The sequence below is a fragment of the Ailuropoda melanoleuca genome, chromosome 5, assembly GCF_002007445.2.
Source record: "Ailuropoda melanoleuca isolate Jingjing chromosome 5, ASM200744v2, whole genome shotgun sequence".
NCBI lineage: Eukaryota > Metazoa > Chordata > Mammalia > Carnivora > Ursidae > Ailuropoda > Ailuropoda melanoleuca.
This window is the reverse complement of record NC_048222.1, coordinates 130,353,381-130,380,081: the sequence shown is the minus strand read 5'-3', so window position 1 is coordinate 130,380,081 and position 26,701 is coordinate 130,353,381. Positions and strand designations below refer to the sequence as shown.

Genomic DNA, 26,701 nt, shown 5'->3' with positions numbered 1-26,701 from the left:
TAAAATGTGTATGGAACTACAGAAGACCTCAGGTAGCCAAAGCAATCTGGATAAAGAAGAACAAAGTCAGAGGAGGTATCACATTCCAAATTTCAAACTATACTACAAAGCTATATAATCATAACAGTATGATATTACCAAAAAAATAGACACATAGATCAATGGAACAGAAGAGACAGCCCAGAAATAAACCTATGCATATATGGTCAATTAATTTATGACAGAGGAGGCAAGAATATACAATGGGGAAAGAATAGTCTCTTCAATGAATAGTATTGGGAAAACTGGACAGCCACATGCAAAAGGAAATTAGACCACTATCTTACTCAATATTCAAAAATTAATTTATAATGGGTTAAAGACTTGAATGTAAGACTTGAAATCATAAAGCTACTAAAAGAAAACATAAGCAGTAAGCTACTTGACATTGGTCTTAGCAATGTTTTTCAGATCTGGCTCCAAAGACAAGGGCAACAAAGGCAAAAATAAACAAATAGGATTACATCAAATCAAAGAACATCTGAACAGCAAAGGAAACCATCAACAAAATGAACAGACAACCCACTGAATGGGGGATGATATTTGTAAATCATATCCAAAATATATAATGCAGACATACAACTCAGGCACAAAAAAACCAAAACAATCCCATTAAAAAATGGGCAAAGGATCTGAATAGACATTTTTCCAAAGAAGACATACAGATGGTCAACAGGAAAAGATGCTCAACATCACTAATCATCAAGGAAATGCAAATCAAAGCCACAATGAGATATTACCTCACACCTGTCAGAATAGCTATCATCTGAATGACAAGAAATAACAAGTGTTGGCAACAATGTAGAAAAAAAAAAAAAACCACCCATACGCTGTTGATGGGAATGTAAACTGGTGCAACCACTATGGAAAACAGTACAAAATTTCTTCAAAAAATTAAAAACTACATATAATCCAGCAATTCCACATTGGGTATCTATCCAAAGTAAATAAAACACTAATTAAAAAAAAATATATATATATATATATGCACCCCTATGTTCATTGCAGGATTATTTACAATAGCCAAGATATGCAAACAACCTAAGTGTACGTCAAAAGATGAACGTATAAAGAACATGCAGTACATGTGTATACAATGGAATATTACTCAGCTACAGAAAAGAATGAAATCTTGTCATTTGTGACAACATGGATGGACCTTGAGGGTATTAGGATAGATGAATTAAGTCAAACAGAAAAAGACAAAACCTCATAATTTCACTTATAAGTGGAATCAAAAAAAGAAAAAAAAGACAACTATAAATAGAACAAAACAAAATCCAGATTCATAGAGAGAATTGAATAGTGGTTGTCAAAAGGTGAGAGGGTTATGTGGGTGATATGGGTGAAGGGAATCAAGAGACACAAATTTCCAGTTATAAAATGAATAAGTGAATGGGGATACAATGTACAATACAAGGAATATAGTCAATAATATTGTATTAACTTTGTATGATGACAGATGGTAACTAGACTTTCTGTGGTAATCAGTTCACAATGTATACAAATGTTAAATCACTATTTGTATACACTAAACTAATAATACTATATGCCATTTATACTTCAATAAATTTTTTAATAAAATCAATAATCAATTATTTATCACGTCATAAATACCTCTTAATATACATTATTTAGATATTGAATGTCTTTGGACAAATTTTCTGAATTCAACTCAAATATTATTATTTTTTTTTTAAAGATTTTATTTATTTATTTGACAGAGATAGAGACAGCCAGCGAGAGAGGGAACACAAGCAGGGGGAGTGGGAGAGGAAGAAGCAGGCTCATAGCAGAAGAGCCTGATGTGGGGCTCGATCCCATAACGCCGGGATCATGCCCTGAGCCGAAGGCAGACGCTTAACTGCTGTGCCACCCAGGCGCCCCTCAACTCAAATATTATTTACTATCAATGCAGAGTAGATAAGATAAAACTAATACATTCTGAAACAAGAACCAGAGTAAAGGTAAAGCATAGGAACTGCAAACAAAAATTAATTAAGAAAACTAAGAGATCATAACTTGGAGTCCTATGAGAAAAGAGGAAGGGGTAGGGCACCTGGCTGATTCAGTCAGTAAAGAGACTCTTAATTTCAGGGTTATGAGTTCAATCCCCACATTGGGTGTAGAGTTTAGTTAAAAATAAAATAAAATAAAAATAGAAAAATTAAAAAAAAATTTAAAATTAAAAAAAATTAAAAAGAAAAGAAGAAGGGGAAATTAGGTCATGCTGACTAAAAGCAAATGTCAAGTTGTTGAGGTATGACTAATGCAGAGATAAGGATAAAAATCTAGAAAAGTAAGCTGAGGTCATGGGTAGAGAACTCTGAAGGACAGGGTAACATGTATATACTATAACTTACACAGGCATTGGAAATCTACTCATAATATCAGAGTACAAGAGTGATAGAATTGTACTGTGGGACAATTTATCTAGGAGGATGGATAACTGGAAAATGATAAGTAATAAAAATCTAATTAGATAGGTATTAAAGTAATGAAGATGAGCAATAATCAGAATGATAGGAGGGTAAAGGAATGAATGACCGTGAGGGTGATGAGACAATGGAGGGTGGAATCTTTAAGAATTGATTCTAGGCATGCCTGGCTCAGTCAGTTGGGCTTCCAACTCTTGATTTTGTCTCAGGTCATAACCTCAGGGTTGTGAGATTAAGCCCCAAATCAGGCTCCACACTGAGGATGGAGCCTGCTTAAGATTCTCTCTCTCCTTCTCCCTCGGACCCTCCCGCACTCAATCACTTTCTCTCTCTCTAAAAAAAAAAAACAATGAATAAACAAAAATAAAAATAATTTTGAAAAAGAACTGGCTTCTAATTTAAAAAGGGTTTAAGACTAAAGAAACAGATAGGAATAAGTATACATTTCTCTCATTAACAGAAAGAAGAAACTCCAAAAGACAGGTTACCTGGAGCATAAAGAATGAAAAGGTCATTCTGGGACATGCTAAATTCATTAGGTCAAAAAGATAACTAGTTATGTATCAAATAAAGAAAAATAAATGTGAGTTGGAAGCCTGGGTTAAAGAAAGAAATCATTTGGGATTTGCCGGTATAGAGCTGAGGGTAGAAGTCACGGATGTGGCAGACGCAGAGAACCTAGAAGAGGTCCACAGCCAACACGCCCAGGAAAACCTCCTGGGGGAGGAGAGATGAAAATGTTCACAGAAATTGGAGGAACACGCAGCCAATTATACACCAAAGATGAAGAGAATTTCAAAAAAGCTACCATGAACAAGAGTGTCAAATTTTAGAGAACAAAGGAAAGGAAGAAAAGACTTTGCAATTAGTTTAACACCGGGAAACACTGGATGACACTTTGCTTATACGAACAGTTTCAACAGAGGATGGAAGACCGGAAACAAGGCCAGGTGGGGTTATGAAAGTATAAGCAAAATCATCCTCTAATTATTCCACCATGTAGAGCATGTCCAGATATACAAAAACCTCTTTAAAACATAAACAGTCAGAAATCAAATCAGCAAAAATAATAATAATAATATTAATAAGGTTTTACCTTCTTGTGATTCTTGTAAACATTTCTGTGCGCAAAGCCCTTTCCACAAAGCTTGCATTTGTAAGGCTTATCTTCACTGTGTATTACTTTGTGGGCGCCCACTTGATCGAGCCTCTTGAAAGATTTATTACAAATCTCACAATTATAGGGTCGTTTTTCTGTGAAAAATGAGTGGAGACAATCTCACATCTATATAAAAGTAAAGGATAAAAAGGGAAATAGCCTTACCTTATATTACTTCTTACAGATAAGTCAACTAAAACATGATTGAAACAACTGAAAAAAAAATCTACTTACCAATCCATTTCTGTCACATATGTGAGCCTAGTCACAAAAGAAATGTGAGCTAGTTCTTTTATAGACCTATACTGTAAACTACGTGTATAAAGCAGCTTAGATGTAAGGGCGAAATTTAAATTCAAGGGAAAAAATCCTACTTCCAGATGAAAAATCTGCTGATAGGTGTGAGTTTAAACCTGGGTCACAACTCTGAATGCCAAGAGTGGCTTGACAGTGCTAAAACTGAAGGACAGATCTGCCTCCTACTTGTTGGAGCAGGCACAGCTTCAATTCTCAGCAGAAACAACACTAGGTTGTTGTATAAAATCCATATTTATGCAACGTTCATGTAAAAATTACTGTTTGTTGCAAACAAAGCATTTCCGAGCTACTGGTGTTTGATCTCCTGTTTTCATTTGTCAAAATATCTATATCTGTCTCCAAGTGAAGTGGATATTCAAGAACATTCTGACTTCAGTGGCCTCCAATTATAGATGTTCTAAACTCTAGAAAGAGACTTCATAAAGCAAAATTTATTCTCAGACATCATTTTTGAAAAATCTGTTTAACAGACCTATTACTCAAATTTGCTTAAAATGAAACTATGGCTTTAAAAACTTATATTCTCAAAATGTATTTACAAATTTCTCATTAACATTTATTAGTACCTTAGTTAGAATGTCAAAGCATCTAGAAAGGTAGAAACTATAATGGTTGAATCCCTTCTAAAAGTCAGACACTATGCTAGCACAATGCGTAATGATCTCATTTAATCTTCACAGCAGTTTTGAAAGGTAGGATACATTTTCACAGATAAAGAAAAGAATCTAAGGCTCAAAGAGGAGTAGATTACAAATTAAATAGTGACTCTGAAGATCACTGATATCATTTAGTCCAACCACCTTGGCTTTATAAATAAACAGGTCTAGAGAGGCTAAGTAACTTGTTCAAAATCATATGACTAGTTAATGGCCAAACCAGAACTAAGAGCCAGGTCTCCTGATTACTACTCTTGGAGCTCCTGAAAATGACAAAGTGAATCTTTCAATAGTGATTTCAATATAAATGGAAAAATATATATTTTACCTGAGTGAGTGATCATGTGACGTTTTAGCTGATTAGCTGAAATAAATTTCTTCATACATTCTTGACAATCAAATATCTCATGAATCTGCAAAAGGTTAAGTGGACAGTTAAGTCAACTGTCAAAGCCAAATAAATTAGAGGAAAAGTAAAAGTATGAACATACGGATAGCTGCTACTGCAATATCTATGTATTATAATTCAGCCCTAATTTGTTCACAGTGTCTCACGTAATTGAAAATGCAATGAACATGTTACCAAGTAAAAACATATCATTAAAAGAAAATACAAGATTGGAGGGGCGCCTGGGTGGCTCAGCTGGTTAAGCATCCGCCTTCAGCTCAGGTCATGATCCCAAGGTCCTGGGATGGAGCCCTGCATTGGGCTCCCTGCTCAGTGGGGTGGCTGCTTCTCCCTCTCCCTCTCCCACCCCCCCCAAATAAATAAATAAAAATTTTTTAAAAATAAAGAAAATATAAGATTGCAGCATGTTATTTAAATATGTTATATAGCTGACCGATTTTGTGCATATTAAATTTCTACACTCTGAAAAAAGTTATACCTAATTTAAATTAACTCTTTGTTATGCACAAATTTAGATTTGGAAATATGTAACCTATAGGTAGTAAGATTTCCTTTACAGTAGTCAAACTATTTTAAATTTAAATGTATATAGTACAGAACAAAACATTAATTACCATGAACGGCAAGAAGATATATGATTCTGAAACACACTTAGCTCACAGTGAAATTCTTACATCAGTAAAAAGAAAAGCTCAAAAACCATAATAAGTAAGAAGAGGAGGAGCATAACTTTAGCAAACAACTGCCTAAAAATTATTACAACTGGATATTAAGTTTAGCTCTTTCCCTCCCAGATACTAAATCAGAGAAATCGTATGGGTGGTATGAAAAGTAGAAGCCCAGTTTACAATCAGAAACAGTGCACAGGGGCGCCTGGGTGGCACAGCGGTTAAGCGTCTGCCTTCGGCTCAGGGCGTGATCCCGGCGTTCTGGGATCAAGCCCCACATCAGGCTTCTCCGTTATGAGCCTGCTTCTTCCTCTCCCACTCCCCCTGCTTGTGTTCCCTCTCTCACTGGCTATCTCTATCTCTGTCGAATAAATAAATAAAATCTTAAAAAAAAAAAAAAGAAACAGTGCAAAGCTCTAAGTGAAATGTATTGCAAGAAGGCTTATATGAGACATATCAATCGCCCCAATGAACAAGAACATCACATTGTTTTGCCAAAGATTCAAAAACAGTGTTGGTGAAGTTATGTTTTTGTTTCGACCTCATGAAAGGTAGAGCTCACAATACTAAACACCAGACAAGCAAAAGCCCTTCCACAGAAAACCAAGGTACTATGCTTATCCCTGCAGAGTAACTAGGACCACTGCAGAGAGAAGTCAAGGCAGAGGACCATGAACTGGTAGAGCACTGAGGAAAGAGGGGAGCCCTGGGCTGTATCCTGGTGAACGGTCCCCTTGATCTCAGTGACCATGGAAGAACTCAAGACAGAGAGAGTGAAAAGAGAGGACAAGGCAGGGAAACAAAAGCTAGGGCAAAGTTAACAGATCCCAGGTCTGCAGTCTGTGCCTTAATTCTATGCCCAACCACATGGCAGGTCTGAGCCTACCTAGCCACCGTCTGCTTCTGTCAGACCTGATTCTTGGTGAGTTAGTAAACTCATTTAGGAAAAGCAGAGAAAAGACAGATAAACAAGGCAGAAGCAGAACGATGTCATTCCATGAGAGTCTGACTTCCATCTCCACTTACATACGGTGCCATCTAATCCCAGTCAGTGAACATATGGAGTCCAGAATTCTATGCTTCCTCAGAAAACAATGTGGGATCTGCGCAAGTACTTAGAAAGCAAGTACTACACAGTACGGGAGAAAAACTTTCAGCCTGAGCCATTTTAAAGACAGCCTCTTCAACCATGGAAGACCCTCACCATTGCTTTGGTTGAACAACTATGTTTAAAGAGCAATGATACTTTGCAAAATGTTTATTTAAAGATAGTATGAAGAGATTTATATTCTTAAGCTCTATGTTTCTGTGATATATGCCTTTTATAATAACAATATACCCTTAAAAAGCTGATATGCCTTCTGAACTATACATAAATGAAAACATATATAGTTTTTTTCATTTTAATATGAAATTTATATTAACATACTAAATTTTTAAAATTATTCATCCATACATAAAATGTTAACTGTTAAATAAATACTGCAGTATAGTACCCATACTTGTTTATTTCATAAATCTAGCAGCTCCGGAAACATGAAATATTTTTAAAGGTTCAACTGAATTGATTTTCCATAATTACAAAACAGAATTTTCACTGTACACGAAAGCATTTTTGCCTTGACTACCTTACTTACAATGAAAACTACAGGCCCGAGCTATTTTTAAAAATTCCAGAAAAGCTTAATAAAACAATCAGATTTCAAATGAAAATGACAGATAATACCATTTATCTATGCCTAATGCTAAATAAAGCACAATTTTCAAAATGTCCCACTTACTAATTGATATGGAGGGTAATAACTTACAATTTGAAGTCCCTAATTAGATAATTTTCAAGAAGGATCATAATATGTCTTGTTGTAACATAGGATAATATATAGTAATGTAAGATACTATTCTAGACTGTAATATAATTTGGCATGTTGCCAAAGCACCCTCTACTGGCAAGGGTAAATACTGCAACCAAACTCTATTAGACATTCAACATATGCAACTCATAAGAATAGAGTCAAAAATGGAAGTCAGTAAAAGCTGCCTATGGATTCAGAAAGGCTAAGTTAGAGGAGCTATGCTAGAACGAAGGAAGTGCTGCAGTGAGCTAATAAGTTATTAGCATTTTGCAGAGATAATTTGGGTGCTATGTTCTACCATCACCAGGTAATATTTAGATCTGCCAAGATGTTCCTTGGGGAAAAGGTTCTTATATTATGAAAAAAATATACAGAAAATAGAACATTTTTCAGAAATATGCCCCACAACCAACTTTGCTGAAACTTTCAATTTGGCAAAATCTTTAATTTGGTAAAATATCTTCAACTTCTTAAGATTTAAACAGATGAGAAATACATACAAGTACGAAGATATTTAGAAAATATCTATTCAACTGGATTTAATCTTTTTGTCTCAGACTAGGGTTCTTCTTCAGAAACCATACTGGCGAAGTGAGCAGTACAAGTACTAAAATTGCAATGATACAGTGAAGATTAGCACGGTCCATGCACAAGAGTTACATACAAATTCTTCAAGTTCTCTATTTTTTAAACAATCCTATAAGAAAACTATTTGGAAACTGAAAAAAAAAAAAGTGTCATGGCACTTAGAGAAAATAATTAAAAGGCTCAGATCAGTTCCAAGTCACATTTAATAAAAGAAGAGAACAGAGACCCAATGTTACACGAAGTGTTAGAGACAGAAGAAGATGACATCCACTGTCCTCACTCTCAGTCCACTGTTCTGCTATTTCTCCCCGAGGATCGCAATCACCCAACATATGAAATAGAACCTTAAACATCTTTGCCATCTAACTGTCTCATGTGTTTACAGATTAAACCTATGGCACGTGGCTAGAGCTATCAGACTGAGCGTCATATGAATTTTAAAGCCTGTCAGATTACTTTGGAATGTATCAATATACAGATAAAGAGAGAAATTAATTTTGTAAACCACAAGAAAAGTAAAATTCTACATTCACTAGTACCATCTCTTCTCTTCTTCGATATTAAATCACTGAAGGAAAATATTACGTGCTCCTAGATATTCTGACAAAACCGTAACGTGAAACTAAAAAATAATCATTCATCTTTGTTATTACAATATAAGATAACATGATATAGTATGAATTTTTCTAGACTTTGATATAATAACAAAAATCTAAATTCTACTGTAGTTCTATTTTATTGTAAATTCTATTAACTAGTGCTACTGTTGTTAGGGTTAATAACTGCTGCGTATCTTTCAGGTTAAATTTTCACATTAAAATAATAACTTAGCAATATTTATGCTTATTACAAAATGTATTAAATTTATTTTCTGCAAATATAATCATTCCTTCCTGCTAACAACACTTTGACATTCTTGTACGTTATTTTTAGTTCTTCAAAATAATAGAGCTCTTGGGGCACCTGGGTGGCACAGCGGTTGAGCATCTGCCTTCGGCTCAGGGCGTGATCCCGGCATCATGGGATCGAGCCCCACATCAGGCTCCTCCGCTATAAGCCTGCTTCTTCCTCTCCCACTCCCCCTGCTTGTGTTCCCTCTCTCGCTGGCTGTCTCTATCTCTGTCAAATAAATAAATAAATAAATAAAATCTTTAAAAAAAAAAAAGTTTAAAAAAATAATAATAGAGCTCTTGTCTTTGTTCTGCCAGACTTAACCATAATATGCATCCATTTTAATAGCTAAGTGCCACAGCGGAGCACATTATAAATACACAAAACTGTATGTTTTCATCAAATATATGGTATTTCCTGAGCCAACAGCAACTGACAAAGCTTGAAACCAGGGTGAGGTATTGTAGTGAAAGGTTCAGCTAGACGCAACACTTTGCACTGGAGAATATTTCTACTAATTCTCAGCGATAAACAACTCAAAATACATCTTTGCAAGAGCTTACTTTTCTGCACATCAGTCTTGCAAATAGAATATGTTCGTATATAAATTAATGACAAAGCTCTGTATTTATAAATATAAAAAGCAACTAAAATTTTTCATGGCACACACTGTAAATGACTAAAAGATCTTATACCGTGATGAGCATTAATCTTTATCTTACTGACCTTTCTATGTTCCTGTAGGCTTGGTGCTGAAGAACACTTTTTATTGCACACTGAACATATGAGCTTTTTCTTAGGATCTCCTAAAATTAAAATAAAATGCCAACATGATTTAAATGAGCATCAGACACAATGTTTCTAGGTGATATATAATTTCTGGAAACAGATATTTCCACTTAATATTCCAAAACTTCCAGTGTTATAGTTATATCCATTAAACTGCATCTTAAAGCCTTTCTTTCTCACTTTGAAAAATATTCAGCATGATAAACCACTTTCCTCATAAATAAAATAGGTCTTTCACCTGTCCATGAACTAACATAAAATTTTAAAAAGCACACTTCCATGAAAAATTTTACTTGAAACTAATCAAACGTGTTTATTAAAAAAATTAGATTTATTAACTCATAAGTTGATTTTGCTACTTGCTTTAAATTTTAACAGAATATTTCATTTAATCATCTGTGCTTTTAAGATGGAATTTATAGATTATTCTTTCCAGCACTAGATTCTTGCAAAATCTAGGAACATATACTTTCTCATAATGATAAAAAACAGAATAAAATAAAATCAAGTACCATAAAACATAATATTGGCATTCATATTAATATATAAATCAAAACAAGCCCGATTTTGTCTTCCTACATAGTGATTATAGTAGCTCATTTCATATTTCAAATTTCACAGTGGTTATAGAGATGAAGACTCAATAAAAATTTTTTCAAATATGATGTAATAATAGCACCATCTGCACTACCATAAATAATTGGAGTGCTTTTTCAATTTTTAATTAATTAATTTCAAATATACAAAAGTAAACAAATAATATGAGGAACGACCATGTATGCATCACCTGCCCCAACAATGACAAATCCATGGCTATTCCTGCCCCAAACTCAACCCCATCTCGTCCCTTATTTATCTTTTATTTTGAAAACAATCCAAAACGAGTTAAAAAAAGTTTTACAAAATGATTTTATTTTATCATAGGACTGTGTTTATGAAAGAAAAACACTTTTAGAAAAAGAAAAATACGAATTTTTGTCTTATCCTTCAAGTTACTTATTTCATATAAGGCACTATTTTTAGCATGCTGAGTATTATAGCCAAGAAAATTTTTCTTAGTGATTGACAAGTAATTTGGCTACTAAAGGAGAAAATTTTCCCAACAAAATGAGTATCTCTGTACATATAGACTGAATATGTGAGGGGCCAATGAGAAAGAATATTCCTTCTTTTCCAGCTCTCACTAGCTGGCATTTCCTTCCTCCAATCCATAATCTTTTATTGCTCTATCTCATCCCTCATCCCAGCTGCTCCTTGAGACTAGACCCTATCCTTCCCGAAGAGGTAGGTCAGAGCCTGAGGGAGAGAGGAGAGAAAGAAGTGAGACATTCCCAACCACACCTCTTACTTTAGCTTCATCTTCCTGCCACTGTCCCCCCAGCTGGAATCATAAGCAGTACACCACACCCCACCCTTACTCTTCAACCTTCCCTCTCCTCCTCATGTCTTCTATTCTTCATCCTAGAACTGAAATCCTAGCTCTTCTAAGAAAAAAAAAATATTTTAAAAGCTTGTGATAATTTGCCTGAGAGTGCAAACAAATGTTATCTCCCATAAATACAAAATTTTTTGGTTTTAGCATCCACAGAATCTAAACAAAAGAAAAAAAAATGGATGTAGGTTAAGGAAGTCAGCCCCTTCACTTTCTCTGTTTCCTCCTGAGTAACTGTGAAGGTCCTCACCACGCTACCAGCTTCCCTAGGTTGAAGGACAACAGCATCTACAAAGCCATACTAGACTTTATACTATTTTAGTTCTGCTATATTCAGCTAAGTCTGATTTTTGACGTTCAGATTCAACTTTCAAAAACATTAGGGAACACATTATTTATGATGGTAAAAGATATATGAGAAATTCATACAACTGTACTAAATACATAGTCACTTAAGTACTGTGAGTTTCAGTATAATATGGGTTAAGTATGCTTCCAGGCATTCTACAATCATGTGTGGACACTGCTTTGCTTGCTATTCTGAATGTGGAATATTCTTTCCCCAAATGTCTGTGTATCTCACAGAAGAAAGAGGAGAAACAAAAGAGGCGCTATGAATGAGAGACCGATTGTGTACTGATCCCAGCAAAAGGTACCTAGAGTAACCTCTGACTAATATAGTACGTTCCATATTTTGTATGTTTCCACAACATAGAAATATAAAAAAAATTCCTTTTATAAATTATTTCCTACAAAGTCAGCATGAGTTTCCAGAATCAGTAATATTATAATATCCAAGGCCAATTACAAGAAGCCTCAAAGAAATTATGCTTATAGCACAGCCTGAAGCCCACATGCCCAATAACAAGAATGCAAGTTTCCAGAGCTTCAGTATGCATCTGGTTTTTTACTTAGTTCAGCAAAGTTAACTTTAAAAATGACATGAAAGATTTGTTATAATACATTGCAGACAAAGATGGAGAAAATTAAGAACAGCATTTTAAACATAACAATTAAAAAAAAAAACTACGAAGACAGGTCTATCAAAAAATTACGCTTGCCTTTTGTAAACATAGGGAAGGCCCAAGTGTAATGAATTCAGAAAAATGCCACCTTCCCTAATCAGCCATATATTCTTCAAAAGGAAAAAAAGAAGTCAGAACACTGTAAAGTCCTACTGATACCATCCTGAAGCTGTATTTTGCAAGGCCATACTTCCTACCACTTAGAGCTTTCATATACAGCTCAGACTTAATATGAGGCCCAAACAGGGATGCAAAGTGGGAGCCAGTAGTCACACTCCTACTAACTTCTACATAACTTTAACATTAAAGGTAATACTTTTTGGACAATGAACAGAGGATACGGAAGCTGAGTACTGGTTATCCTGTTCTCGTGAATGTGAGACTAAACGAGACAGGAGAAGAGAAATCCACTTTCCCCATATCCAGAAAGACAACGTTCCACACATTTCCCAGAAGCCAAGGGCAAATGTAAATACATGAGAAAAGAGAAGGTACAGGCGGATATGAGGAGTTCAACGAACGTCGGCCTCCTTTAAGGAAAAGACACTGAGGAAGTGAAAAGTTAACTCTGACGATACAGCCATCTGTTCGACTCCGTGCAATAGATTCGATCCCTAAACCTAAATACATTTACCATGTGCTAAACAGATACAATCTAAGCGACAGTCAAATGTTGTATTTGTTTTATTGTTTAGCTGGCCATTAGAAAGAATTCAAATAGTATCTGCTTTCTTAATCCAAATACATTCAATTCCCATGTCAAAATGCAGTAAGTAATTTTCTCCAATATAGGAGAAATATAAATTTAAAAAAATGGAATTTTACTGTAAAAACATTAAGGCACAAGAGCATCATTTAAGAGTTTTAAAATATATCTCCTTAAAGAGAAACTTCGTATTTCACCTTTAAATTGTTATTTAAAATTATTAATTCTTAATATACCTGCCTACCAAGCTCCAGTAGGTTCTAGCTTAGGTTTCCAGCTATGATTACTTAAGACATAAGAAAAATGACCAATACTGCTGAAATCAACTTGAAAAAGAAATAATGTTCAGTGAAAGAAAAAAGTCCACTGCCAGAGCTCCACATCTGTGCGAGTCCGATGGAAAAGCAAGCTCTCTCCTTGAGAGCAAGAATTAAAAACAGATCACTGCAGCCTGGGGAGAGGAGGCCCCTTTAAAAACGACCCTGTAGGAAATTCTCACCAGCATGGACGTTTTCCTGGTGCCTTCTGAGGGCATCCCTGCTCTTCAGCCTCTTCCCACAGCTGTCAGCCTTGCACACAAACCTGGCATCTCCCCGGCAGGTCTCCTGGTGCTGCTCAAAACTGCAAGACAGCCAGGCAAGGGGAAAAGGGAGAAGAGATGGTAAAGCCATACCTAATTCTTCCATCATGGCAGGCTTTTGCAATGCATGCTCTCTAGCAGAGTTTCTGGGTCGTTTCATGCATTACCTGGGCAGGTAAAAAGGAAAGCACTTAAATTCCCACGGCAGCCCTGTGATACTAAATCACTACGGAGCGTGGAAAGCACGCATGCTAAAAATGACCCGCAATCAGAAAACAGCCATCTGAGAACTCAGACACAAAACCTCGATGCTGAACTGAAGGAAGAGCACTGAAAACTCCGTGAAGAATCCTTCAGACTGCTTTTCGCCGGGCACTGAAGAACACTGAGGGGAAACAGGAAAAAAAGAAACAAAAAGGAATAAAGACTGGAAGTGTGAGACAAAAACTTATGAAAATCTCTCCAATTTCAATAAAATCATGTTTGTGATCTCTGTTTTCATTCTGTCTTTTGCCCTTTAAAACTTTCAGTAGTACCTAATTTAACTGTAAGACCCAGCTCAGCAAAAAGTATCTTTGGTGTGGATTCAATAAAAGCTGACTAGACTACAGTTTTCAAGTCTATTCACTAAAATGGAAACAGCCCTTGCTTTTTTTTCAAGAACCTATAACAGAATTTCCAAATGTTTAATCTCTTGCTATTATAAAAGTTTTAAGTGTAAGTTTTGAGCAGAAATTTTTCATTTCAAATTTCATAAGCAAAGTGGATGCATGTAATATATGAAAATTGTCTTAATATAAAATATAGCATGTTGCAGAATTTTACTTTAATTAATAAAAAATGAAATATTAAGTCTGTATTAAAGATTTCTTGCTCATATACAAAGTGGCATTTTTATTTATTTTTATTTTTTTTTAAAGATTTTATTTATTTATTTATTTGACAGAGATAGAGACAGCCAGAGAGAGAGGGAACACAAGCAGGGAGAGTGGGAGAGGAAGAAGCAGGCTCCCAGCCGGAGCCCGATGTGGGACTTGATCCCGGAACACCGGGATCACGCCCTGAGCCGAAGGCAGACGCTTAACGACTGTGCTACCCAGGCGCCCCAAAGTGGCATTTTTAAAATAAAAATACATGTATCTACCTTCTCACTTTTAATAACTCATGAGACTGTAAAATATTTAAGTAAAAAGATAACTTCAAATGCTGCTAATATGAAGTCAAAATAATAAAAGGGTACAGAGCCAAGAGGTAGGATCATTTAATCCACCTTAATGTCATATACCATATCTATTCATCGTTAAATTGTTCTTCCTAAGTTGTTATGAAATAAACAGTGCTTCTTTTTTAAAATGTCCCTGTTTTCTTTATACTCTGAACTTTCCATTTCTTAAACTTTTCTTTTACTGATTTCAGAGGCAATTTCAAAGGTAGACAACTGATACTTGATCTGTGACCTCAAAGCACTAAATTTTGCTTAACTGAATTTCAGCTTAGTAAATCAATGAGCTTGATATTTAAAGGCAAGCAATTAAGTGAACAAAGACTTATTAGCATAAACAATGCTCACTTGTTGAAGTTCATAAGAATTCATATGAAACATTCATAAGAATGTTTCAAAAATCAACACACTATACTAAAAAAAGATAAGTTAATGACAATGACAACATAGAATGTTTACTTTCTTCCCCAACTCCGTCTCCCTCTCTCTCTCACACAAACACACACATACACACACGCACGCACACATGCCCGCGTGCACACGTACACACACATGCACAGGTTAGAAACTATAAAACAAATCAAATGGAATAGTTAAAAAAGTGTTAGCTCATAATTTTAGTTATTCTTTGCTGTACGCACTGTCTTTGCAAAGCCTGCTTAACTGGGAATTTCTTCCCACAGCTCTTGCACTGAAATTCTTTCTCCTCGGTAGGTTTCTGGTGCAAGGTCTGAAGATGCTCAGCAAGAATTTCCTCACTGGTAAAACTCGAGTCACACTGGGGACAAGCATAGTCCTCTTTACAGCCAAGGCGATCTGCACATTTACAAGGAAACAGATTTATAAGACAAAAATTAAGGGCCAAGAACTCAGTTTTATCCTTATTTTTAAAATCAAAATTAATTGTTTAATAGTATCAGGATAGTAAATGCTTATTATCTCTATGAGTATTAATAATGTTGTTCATGAAAAATAATAAGAAGTGTTACTAGAGAGAAATACATGATCTTTTAATTCATTTCTCTGGTTTCAGCAAACTATAAAATCAAAATCAATTTTTAATTTACCCTATAATGTTCACTTTTCACATCAAAGAGTTATTACAAATGTTGAACGAGAAAGCAAGTTTTCCCTGAAACAGGTCATCTTGAGTTCACTGAGTGCACAAAGAGAAAAAAATCCAACCAAGGCAAACAATGTGGAATCACCAAGGGGAATCTCACGTATATGTGAAAAAGACCAAGGTCATAAAAACAGCACTCGTTACAGCAGGTGTAGTAAGGCTCTACAGCGTCTCTGGCTTGTCCGTCCCTACGGACTGCCACAGCTCCACCCAAACTTCTCAAAGTGTGCTATTTACGTGACATTTTTTTTTCTGATTATTAAATAAGACTTAGAAAATTCAGAAAATATGAAGAAAATGAAAATGATCAATAATCCCATAAGGAAGAGACAACCACTTAATATAGTCTCAAGTCTGATTTGTCTTTTGTCTATTCACATTTTAGGCACAGTCTAAGAATAACTACATTTATGATCATACTTTTTATGCAGTTTCACCTTTTGCTCTTGTTTTTTCATTTAACATTTTCTCAATTAAAAAAAAATACAAGTTACCATATTTATTTAACTAAACTCTCCATTGCTTGACATTTGAGTGGATTTTCTGTTTCTTTTGTGTTGTGGGTTTGTTGTTTTGTGTTTTATTGGGGGGGTTCCTTTATTAAATAAAAAATGATTTCTAAAATAAAAATAGCAATAATGTCAATAATATAAGTACCTGACTCATATGTTTTAAAAATCTATTTAAGTTTCTGTTGATTATTTTTACAAAAGTAATGGAATTTGATATTTGTTAATATCAATAATAAAGAAAATCAGAGTGATAAGAGATAAGCAGAGACACCATTTTTAAGCTAAAATAGTGGACACAAAAAATAACATGGCCGGGGGGGCGTTAAAAAAGTCATAGGGAATGTAGCCAGTAACATTGTAATTCACATAAATAAATAAATACTCCTGGAAAAGTAAACACAGAATACTACAGAAATAATCCCCATCACCCAAAGTCTGAAATTCAAGACAGCAAAATGCATATTTTAAAGATAGAACAGAAAGCCTGTCCTCATCTTCTGCTTAAATAATCCAACTAAAATAAAGAAACAGAAGCATAAGCTGGCAATGCTGGGAATGCTTATACTTCCTCAGCTGGTAACATACAGTTACAATGGGAAATTCTTATGAAAGATATCACTACCGCGGTGACTAAAGAAACTAGTGTCACTTCTGAAATGGCTTTGCTAAAAAAATGAAAAAATACCCTATGGTAAATTTCAGCCTGTTACAAAATGTGACTACCTATCATATCGTTCATATTTCTTTCAAACCCCATGAGGAGTAAAAGACAACATAACAGAAACAAGTCCCAATAATAATTGATTATTCCCCAGCAGATGGCAAACAAGCGACATCTCTGGATTGTAGGACGTCTCTAAGCAGGTCAGACCCACAGTCAACACACTGTTTTTGGTTACCCAACTGAAACAACCTAACAGTCCTGCAGCCCTCTACAATCAGAACAGAAAGCGATTTCCAGAAGCTCCAGATTCTCCAAGGATCTCTAACAAGAGGGAGGCCCAGGAATAATCCCATCGGGTCCATCCAGCAGCGTCCTCTGTACCCCTCTGCGCTTGTCCTTCCCCAGGTGCAGATGAGAAGGTAGAGTCTCAAAGAGTTAGTGACTTGCTCCGTTACAAGACTGACTAATGGCAGATTCAGGGCTGAAGTACAGAATTCCTCATTACTTGCCACTCCACCATACCAGGGAGAGCAGCAGGAGCCAGGAGCTGGCGCTGACCTTAGCAGTCGCACAGGGTACATCTACCACCCACGCCCAGCGTTCTCCTCCTGCTGGAAGACAGATGCGGGCTTACGGCCGGATATCCTCTGAGAGTTGTTTTGACAAAATAACCATTTTGACAACACCCTATTATAATGCGAATATAATTCCACCGCAGTTCAAACTGTATTTCTCCTACAACTTCTGTTCTCTCAGATCACCAGTTGGAGGCAATACCTTTTCTGCCAGCTGTTGATTGTCCTTTAGAATTTTTAACTTCCCCTTCTTTGATCATTGTCATAATTTGCTGTTCTTCCTCATCGGCCTCCATGTCACTGTCCAGGTAGCCAATCAGAAGCTCTGTATCTGTTTCTATATCTTCAATTGCCAAATAGAAAATGTTTTCTCCTTCCTGAGACAAAATTAAAAAATATGCTGTTGTATGACAAATATATCTTGATAATTTTAAAAATGTTGAACCATTTGTTTCTAATAGTAATTAAGAAATCATTTTAAGATACATTGAGTACCATGTGCCCATTAAAAGTTACTATTCATTTTTTTATAACTCCAACGGATCTGGATACTGAAAAAGGAAACTGACAATATTCAGTCACCTAGCAAATAAAATACGAATATATATTACAGATAGTCACATTTATATATAACAAATGAAAGGCTAATTATTTAGATTTCTAAAAGTGAATGTCACATTGTTAATTTGCCTAATGCAGTAACACCTTGTGGAGGTCCGTAAATGCAGTAAAAAGAAATTTCTTAAGTAATGGTGTCATTTCCGCACCCATAGAACAATATGGTATCAATGACCTAATTATGATTAATTTTAAATCCAAAACTGGAAGAAAAAAAAACTTTCAAGTTATAACATAAGCCAGAGGAACAGCAAACGAACCCTAAAAGTAAATTTCCAAAAACTGGACCAGAGTAGAAAAAAGACCAGGCACCTGAGAGGTTCAAAGAATTGACTGAATCATCATGTGTACCTAAATTTCACTAAAATGACAGGAGAGCTGAAAAGAAAGGAAGTTCCACTATCAACACACCAAAATTTTTTTAGAAAATTCTAGAAGGTTAGAAATCAAGGTTGAAATGATGGATAGCTATTGCAGAAGAAATTTCAACCCATAACAGACACAAGAAAAATGTTACAAAGAAGAACCTATTTCCCAAGGAAACCCCACAGAAACTTCACACTTGGAATGAACTGGTACAAAAAGCCCCTCTGGGCCTTCGGCCAATCACCAGGGAGGCCAGAACTGGGGCTGCTTAGCTCGCTGTCCCCAGGAGAAACACCCAGAATTGCTGTCTTTTACATAGATGAGGATTTGTTCTGGGAGGGCTCCTAGTTTGGCTGCTAAGGATAAAGAGAAGCAAAGCATAGTCTGAATTTATTGAACCTTGGTGGTAGGCAAGGGGAGGGAAGGACAAGGACAATAAGCTCCACCAAGGAGTGAAATTCAATAGGGGAGAGAACACAGAACAAAGCCTTCTCTCCCTTGGCATTATCACCACACTCTTGTTAAGGAGAAGGAGACAAAGGAGGAGGGGGAAGAGGTAAGGTGAGTGGGAGAAGGGGGAGGGGAGGAAGAGGAACGTGTAACGCGTGTATGTGTCCGTTTATGTATGTATACACAAGCAGAACTCTTGTGAAAAGTTGGAAAAATATGCATCAAACTGTTATACAGTTATCTTTTGGAGGCTGGGAGAAAAAGTAGTCTATATTCAATACTGTTTTAGGTTTTTTTTGTTTTTGTTTTTACAATGAACAGAATATTTGTAATTTTTAAAACAATACATATTAGAAAATTCCATGAAAGAGACAATAATGATCATATTCATCATTTCTGGGCAAGAAAGGCATGATGCAAACGTTCAAAGCATTGAAGCAAATCTAACCATCAGCTACAGTTAATTAAAGGATGTTTCTATAATATTTAGAGCATCCTTGGAAGTTTTTTGAATTTCAAACCTCCAGAAACTATAAAAAGTTATTTCTAATTAAGAACACAATTAACTTCTATATAATTGTTACTCTTTATGCAACAAAAATAAACAAAAAACAATGTGGATGCTCAGCAAAAGAGAGGTCTCTTTTTAAATTAATTCAGAAGTAGTAATTTCCAAGGTTTGGAAACCACTTGCCAAGAGTTGCCCAAAGCAACAAAGGACTCATCTAATGAAGATTTCAGAATATAATCATAAATCTTAGTGCTTATCTGATCAATATCCAAGAAATTTAATTGAAATGTCTTTCCAGAATATTAATCATTAATTTTGTGATGACCTTCATAGCACCAAGAAAAGATAATAATTTTTAATTTAAAACATGATAACATTAACTTAAAATGCAATCATAAGATACAGCATGCCTATTTAGGGACTCCATAAGAAAAAAAAAATTAATATGCCCAGTTAAAACCTCAATTTAATAAAAGTAATAGCATTATAGCCACCAAGGAACCAACTACATGTTTTGTCTGTATGCCAAGATATGGGAAGAAGAGGAATGCCATTACAGGTATTACTCCCATCTATTTATTTAATAGAAATATACAGATACCTTTCTACATATAACTCCTACCCTTACCCAGACCAAGAGTCTCTTCCCTTTCATTTGCTACCACAATAGTTTTAAGAAGTATCCTCTTAAATTGCTTCCTTCCCTACAATTCACTAATTTAATCATATAACAACCCTTCATTATATTGTTCTCCTTCTTCAAAACCTCCCATTGCTAGAACCTGCCAGATTCCTAATCTCTGGAACTCTCTTGAGCTCTTCAGGCAACATTCCTCACCTGTAGGTGCACCCCCAGGCCCAATTTCATGCCCTTTGGCAAGAAGGATTTAAAGGGTGTTGACCCAAAGTCCTGAGACTCAGCATCAACTCCGTGTTGTCGTTCACCTGGCTCTGACCTTGTGTTCCAGCTTTGATGACTGTTCTAATATTTTGATCCTCAAATTTACTTATTATAGCCATCATTTCCGGTCATCAGGTTTGTGGCTTGTTCCCCCGAACAACGTTCCCTCCATAAGAGAATCACTCCTTACATTTACATGTTAGGGTTTAGCACCTTCCTGGACTCTGCCTGGGGTCTAGGGTCCTGCTTATGGTTCCTGTTATGGGCTCCTGGTGATTTTGCTGGAAAATGCTTGAGCTGGGAACACCTGGGTCTCTCAGTCAGTTGAGTGTCAGACTCTTGGTTTCCACTCATGTCACAATCTGGGGGTCTGGGATTGAGGCCCCACATTGGACTTTTTACTCAGCATAGAGTCTGCTTGTCCCTCTCCCTCCTTCTCTGTTCCTCCCCCTGCTCATGTTCTTGCTCTCAAATAAAAGATTTATTTATTTATTTTAGAGGGACAGAGAGAGAGAGAGAGCACATGCGCATGCCAGCAGGGGGAGGAGCAGAGGGCAGAGGGAGAGAGAATCTTCAAGCAGACTCCACTCTGAGCTCACAGCCCCACAAGAGGGGGCGATGATCTCACAACCCGATATCATGACCTGAGCCAAAACCAAGAGTCCCACGCTTTACAAAACTGAGCTACCCAGGTGCTCCAAAAGCAAATAGTCCTCAGCCAGTGGTTTTCATTGTGTTGGCAATCGGGATACAACATAGAGTGAGTGGTTTTACAATTGTTATCCATCTCTTGCATTACTGTCCATCATTCTGAATTTGTTGTTTCTTAGTCTTGTTTCATTTTGCTTTATTTGTATATTGTATTCACCTATTTCTACTGCAAGCTGTTTATAGCATCAAAAAGCTACAGTAGTCTAAATGTCCAACAATAGAAGATGGAATAAATTAAGTGCCTAGCAACTGGTTTTAAAATTTACCAAATGTAATCTTTATAGGCAAAAATATATATGGCACCAATGTGCCCCACAAAGAAAAAGATATCAACAAACATGTTAACAGAGCTTATTTCTAAGTAGAGGTAATTGTTAAGTATTTTGCAGAGTCTTCTTCTGTTAGTCCATACGTTACAATTTTTCTAGAATTAACAGGTGTTACTTTTGTAGTAAAAGAAAACAAGAAATAATATAAACAGACCTGGTTCTTTGACACCCGGAAGTGGTACCGCATAGTGACAAAACAGCGCGGGCTTTGGGCTGTTCAAAGTCTTTCTGCAGTTAATTGGCTGTGTAACTGTGCAAACAGCTTAATCTCTCAAACCACCAGTTTCTTCATTTGCAAGATGAAGAAAATAACAGTGCTTATCTCATAGGCCGGTTGTAAGGATTGAGAATATTTGTAAAATCTGGTAAGGTGCCTGGCATATGGTAAGCAAGCATTCATGAATGGCAGCTGCTATGATGATGATGATTATGATTACTATTACTATTTTCATGATATAAAACTTGAAAGCCAGTGGTTAAAATATTCCTTTTTCTCAAAATTTATTTCAACCCAACTGCCACATAAATTTGCTATGACAATGCTGCCTTTGACTAAATCTCATTTGGCTAAATTGCTCTCAGCCAAAATATAATTCAGTTCCACTGACTGCCTACCAGAGCTCTCTCCGAATTGCTTTGGATTTCTGGTTGTCACGCTCTGTTCTCTTGTTAATATGCTTATGCGTCACTCCGGTTTGGCCGTCCGATCCCAGTCACTGGTCTGAACTATACCTAACGTGACCAGCCATCTGCTTTGCCTGCAACTGAGGAGTTTCCCAGGACATGGGGATTTCACAGCCAAAACTGAGAGTCCTGAGCAAACCAGGACAGTTGGTCACCCTAACTGCACCGATCATGTTCTCCAAAACCACATCCTAAACTCTACTTAAGAGTTCTTACCAATAATGTTGGCTGGGTCCATCCCCCAATCAGGGTTTTCAACATATAGAACCAGTCATATCCCCAAATACGGCTCCAAAGGCTTATCAAATAAACTCGTATAATCTGAGCCCACTTTGTCCTCTCATCTTTAACTACCCTTCAAACGAACCTACTTCTTATCCTTCTGTCCAACTGCCATACTTCCTCTCAGGAAACACTGGCCTCGTTCCTGCCTTAGTACAATTGCAAAGACGCCACCTGGCCTCCCTGTTTCAACTCCTCAGCATCATCTGAGGCACAGGTCATTTTCATCCTTCTCCATGAAACCTCTAATCTACTAAATGCACGTAGGCTCCAGGCGTTTTCTCTATATAAAACGCCTTAACTTTATTGGGCACTTATAATTTATTTCTGTGGTTTTTGTCGTTTAATTCATACGATCAGTCAAATTCTAATATGTGTTGATCTTGTCTTCCCAAAGATAACTTCCTCAAGGCAGGAAACAAGAATTGCCATGTGTCGCCCACAGCATAAGTTGTACTCATAACAGTTGCTCAACATTTTACAAATAATGAATAGTAAAAAAGAATACTAAAATGCTTGTGTCTATAGAAGAAAAGCACTTATTAGTAAAAAAAGTCTACAGATACTTTCCTTTATTTCCTTTAGTGGCAGGCTATTACAATAAACCAGGTCGCAGATACTGGTGACTTGGGAGGATTATGGCGGGGAAATAATGGAGCTGGTGAGAAGTATTAAGTATGATCTGAAGAGAAAGCAGATGCTACTTCCTGACAGAATGTACATGCAGTGTGAGAGCAGAAGGGTCGAGGATGAGTCTGGGGAGGTTACAGTTTTCCCTCAAGCATTCACAGATGTTACTCTGTTAAATAACAATTCTTCTTAAGGTTCAAAATAAAACACCAACTTCAGATTTTTGTTTTGAATCTGTATCTTCTCTGTATATGTAAATATATTTTCATGTGGTCCTTTACTCAGGTGCCCAAGATATTACCCAATTTAGCCATTTTTTAAAAGATTTTACTTATTTATTTGAGATAGAAAGAGCGAGAGAGAGCGAGCACAAGCTGGGGGGGGGCAGAGGGAGAGGGAGAAGCAGGCTCCCCACTGAGCAGAGAGTTGGATGTGGGGCTCGATCCCTAGAATCATGACCTGAGTGGAAGGCAGATGCTTAACCAACTGAGCCACCCAGGCACCCCGAATGCAGCCACTTTTAAAGTTAATTACTATTGTTCAACAAATCTGCAAAGTAAGAGTCATTCATAATCCCCAATCGAAAAAAAAGTTATTTTAGGTCATAAACTACTTGCAAAGCTCTTTCTTTGGACAGACAATAGATTCAGTTAAGTAAAGTACAGGGGAATGCTGATCTGTTTCTCTGAATGACAGTGAAAAAAATAATGGTGGCTTAGATTTTATTAGATTCATCATTTTGGTAAGATCACATATGGAATTCAGATTAAGAGGCAAATTTACACACACAAGAGCTTCTCTGAATATCTTAACCGTCAGGGTTTTTGAAACAAACTTAGGTAATGAAAATAAGCAAATCCAGAAAAAAAAGTAGTGACCTGGCTGGGCTGATTCAACAGGAAAGCTGGAGATAGTGCCATGGGACAGACAGACCTGCTACAGACCATTCTGACGCAGGTGCTCCACGAAAACCTAATGCTACCGTCTCTGAATTCATAAATACCGTTACAGTCAACTGTCATGAAGTCTGAATGATTAACTGTATGTATATGGTCTTAAAAACAAATCCTATCATCAATGTCATTATCTCTTTTCATACTAGTAACCTACTCTTAGCTCACTAGACTGTCTTAGCACACTGGTGGGGAAGTTCCATCACAGGAAAGAGTCGGGGGGTGATGGAATCAGCCCCTAGCCAGAGTAAAAACTCAGATCCACAGAGGAACACAAGGAGGCAGCCTTTAGACTTTCGGGCTTTAGAACCAGACTAGGAACCGACACTACTCTGCCCCTTTCTGCTTACGTAGGTGTCCTTCCTCATCCCTGTGTGCGTCGATTTCCTTATCCATAAAGCAGAAAAAATACAACTTATTTATGCCTTGGATCTTACTGCTAATTTCTGATAAGTGGTTAAGAACCCATAAAAGAAATAACTATACCTCACATCAATATAGCACTTTGCAGTTTTCTAAAGATTTCACGTACCTTATTTCATCAGATTTTCATAGTAACCTGGTGAGATACAGATGCAAATGTCAGGTGCATTTCCAAGTACATTGGACAGAAAGACTCTATTTTGTAATCAGATAAACTCAGGACCTGGGATTCTAGTACACAACTTATTAGCAATGTATCCTTAGGAAAGTTATCTTAACTTCATTTAATTACCTTATCTACAAAACGGGATCAATAGTACCTACCTGAAGGAGTTGCTTTGAATTAAAAAATAAGGAATATATAAAGTATGCCTGGTAGACAGTCGGCACTTAAGAGATGGTTAGCATCTCCCAGAAGAACTGCTCCAACCAGTGCACATTTTACAAATGGGAAAGTTGAGGTTCAGAGATGATAAATTATAAAGCTCACACTTAGTAAATCCTAGAGCCAGTCTAGAACTAGAACCGTGAGAAGAACTGGCATGACAAGGTCAGGAGTGAAGTAGAATTAGTTAATTGTGACAGCTACTATTTCAATTTTACTGGATAAAATACTTCCTAAAGGAGCCTAAAATAACCCAGTGCATTTAAGGGCTAAAGGGAATTTGTTCTCATAAAATAATTTTTTATTTTTTCTGCTTACTTTTTAATGACTCACAAAATAGTTTCCTTTCTTTGGTCTTACACCTATTTTTAACTACGTTGCCTAAATCTCATGCACAGTAAAAACTTATATTCTGTTATGCAGATCTGATATGAATATACTCTTAAAATAGCCACTTAAATGTCATATACAAAGTAAGAACACTGAATTAGAAGTCGAGATTTTTCTTCCGGCTTTGGCTTTCCCGTTCGGGCGCTCTCGCCTTGGGCGATCCTCTGATCACCTTTGGAACTCTACTGCTTCATCTGTAAAATGACGCAGGTAGGCTTTATCATCTCATCCCTTCCAGAGCTAGACTAAATCACAAGTGAAATGACATCTTTCCAAAGGACTAGCAACGACGCTAAAGAGAAAAGCATGCATACAGGATGCTGTGATCACTGCTGCCCCTCTCAGACTTCACCCTAGGAAGAGAAACACTTAAGTAGGATGTCAATGAAAAGCTGGGTACACAACATTATAAGATGGGGGGAGGGGGCTTCTCTGAAATTACACAGAATAATGTAAGCCACCTGTGATAAGATTTTATCAATGTGATTGTTTCTGTATTGTGGCAATAGCTAGGACCAGATAAACTCACAACGCCTTCCAGTCTAATTCTTTCCGATTCTATCACTATCACAAAACATTTACTCCTGGTGTTCTAGATGTGTATACTTTTCAAATTCCCTATCTCCTTCCAACATCCAGCATCACTCACAGACCTCAACTTTCTCTGACAATTTGCCCACTGTCCCTTCTCAAGTCCCATGCCCCACTAGGATAGATTTCATTAATCCATACATTTGAGGTTCAGTTCTGCTATTTCAAAATGGCAAAAGTAACTAACTGTCTCTTGTTTTGCAAGGAAATATAATCCCCACTGTGTGCAAATAAATATAACTCTAGGAGAGGCCATGGGTGATTTGGTGTTTCAGCTGCGCCTGTCTGTGACTTAACTTGGTTTCTGTTTACTTGTTGGCAGACTGTTGTCCACATGTGGATGATATAAGAAAAAAACATGATTGTGAAATTGGTAAAGACACAATTCATTGTATTGAAAAGGTAGTAAGTAGTGAGAATCTACATCTCCAGCCAAAATGACTAATGACTAATCAAAGCAATAGGAAATCATCTTCAAAATTCCTGAGGTTACAAATTGAAACTCTACCAGCATGGATGAAAAAAAAGTTTGGACTCCTACTCAATTATCAATAGAAGTAGGAGACAAGTGACAAAGGTGGAAAAAAGAAAATGAAATGAAATAGGAAGAATTCCATATTTAATATCCTCTCATATAATTCTTCTTTACAAAAACCCTAATTCAGTCTCAACCTGTATATCTACATCACTTCTGCAAAGCTCAATATACAAAGATGAAAAATACCAGGAAAAAATCACTTCCACAGTAAAATTCACAAAATATATCTATTAAGACTCACCTAACAATGAAACCAAAAATCTTTAAAATAAGACCTAACTGTAATAGAACA

The 26,701-nt window shown here is 36.4% G+C and overlaps 1 protein-coding gene and 1 non-coding gene across 2 annotated transcripts in view; one reads left to right on the top strand and one right to left on the bottom strand.

Moving 5' to 3' along the window:
* The window catches only part of PRDM5 (PR/SET domain 5), a 189,800-nt gene that overhangs the window by 76,797 nt on the left and 86,302 nt on the right, over positions 1 to 26,701 (bottom strand). Inside the window, exons 4-9 of the mRNA XM_034661743.1 lie at positions 17,850 to 18,024; positions 15,415 to 15,589; positions 13,471 to 13,592; positions 9,746 to 9,825; positions 4,939 to 5,023; positions 3,574 to 3,731 (exon numbers count right to left, since the gene is read on the bottom strand). Coding sequence (XP_034517634.1) covers positions 3,574 to 3,731; positions 4,939 to 5,023; positions 9,746 to 9,825; positions 13,471 to 13,592; positions 15,415 to 15,589; positions 17,850 to 18,024 — 795 coding nt within the window. The remainder of the gene's footprint in view (positions 1 to 3,573; positions 3,732 to 4,938; positions 5,024 to 9,745; positions 9,826 to 13,470; positions 13,593 to 15,414; positions 15,590 to 17,849; positions 18,025 to 26,701) is intronic.
* LOC117802486 lies at positions 8,121 to 8,230 on the top strand. The gene has a single exon (XR_004625868.1). It is a non-coding gene; the product is annotated as a U6 spliceosomal RNA (small nuclear RNA).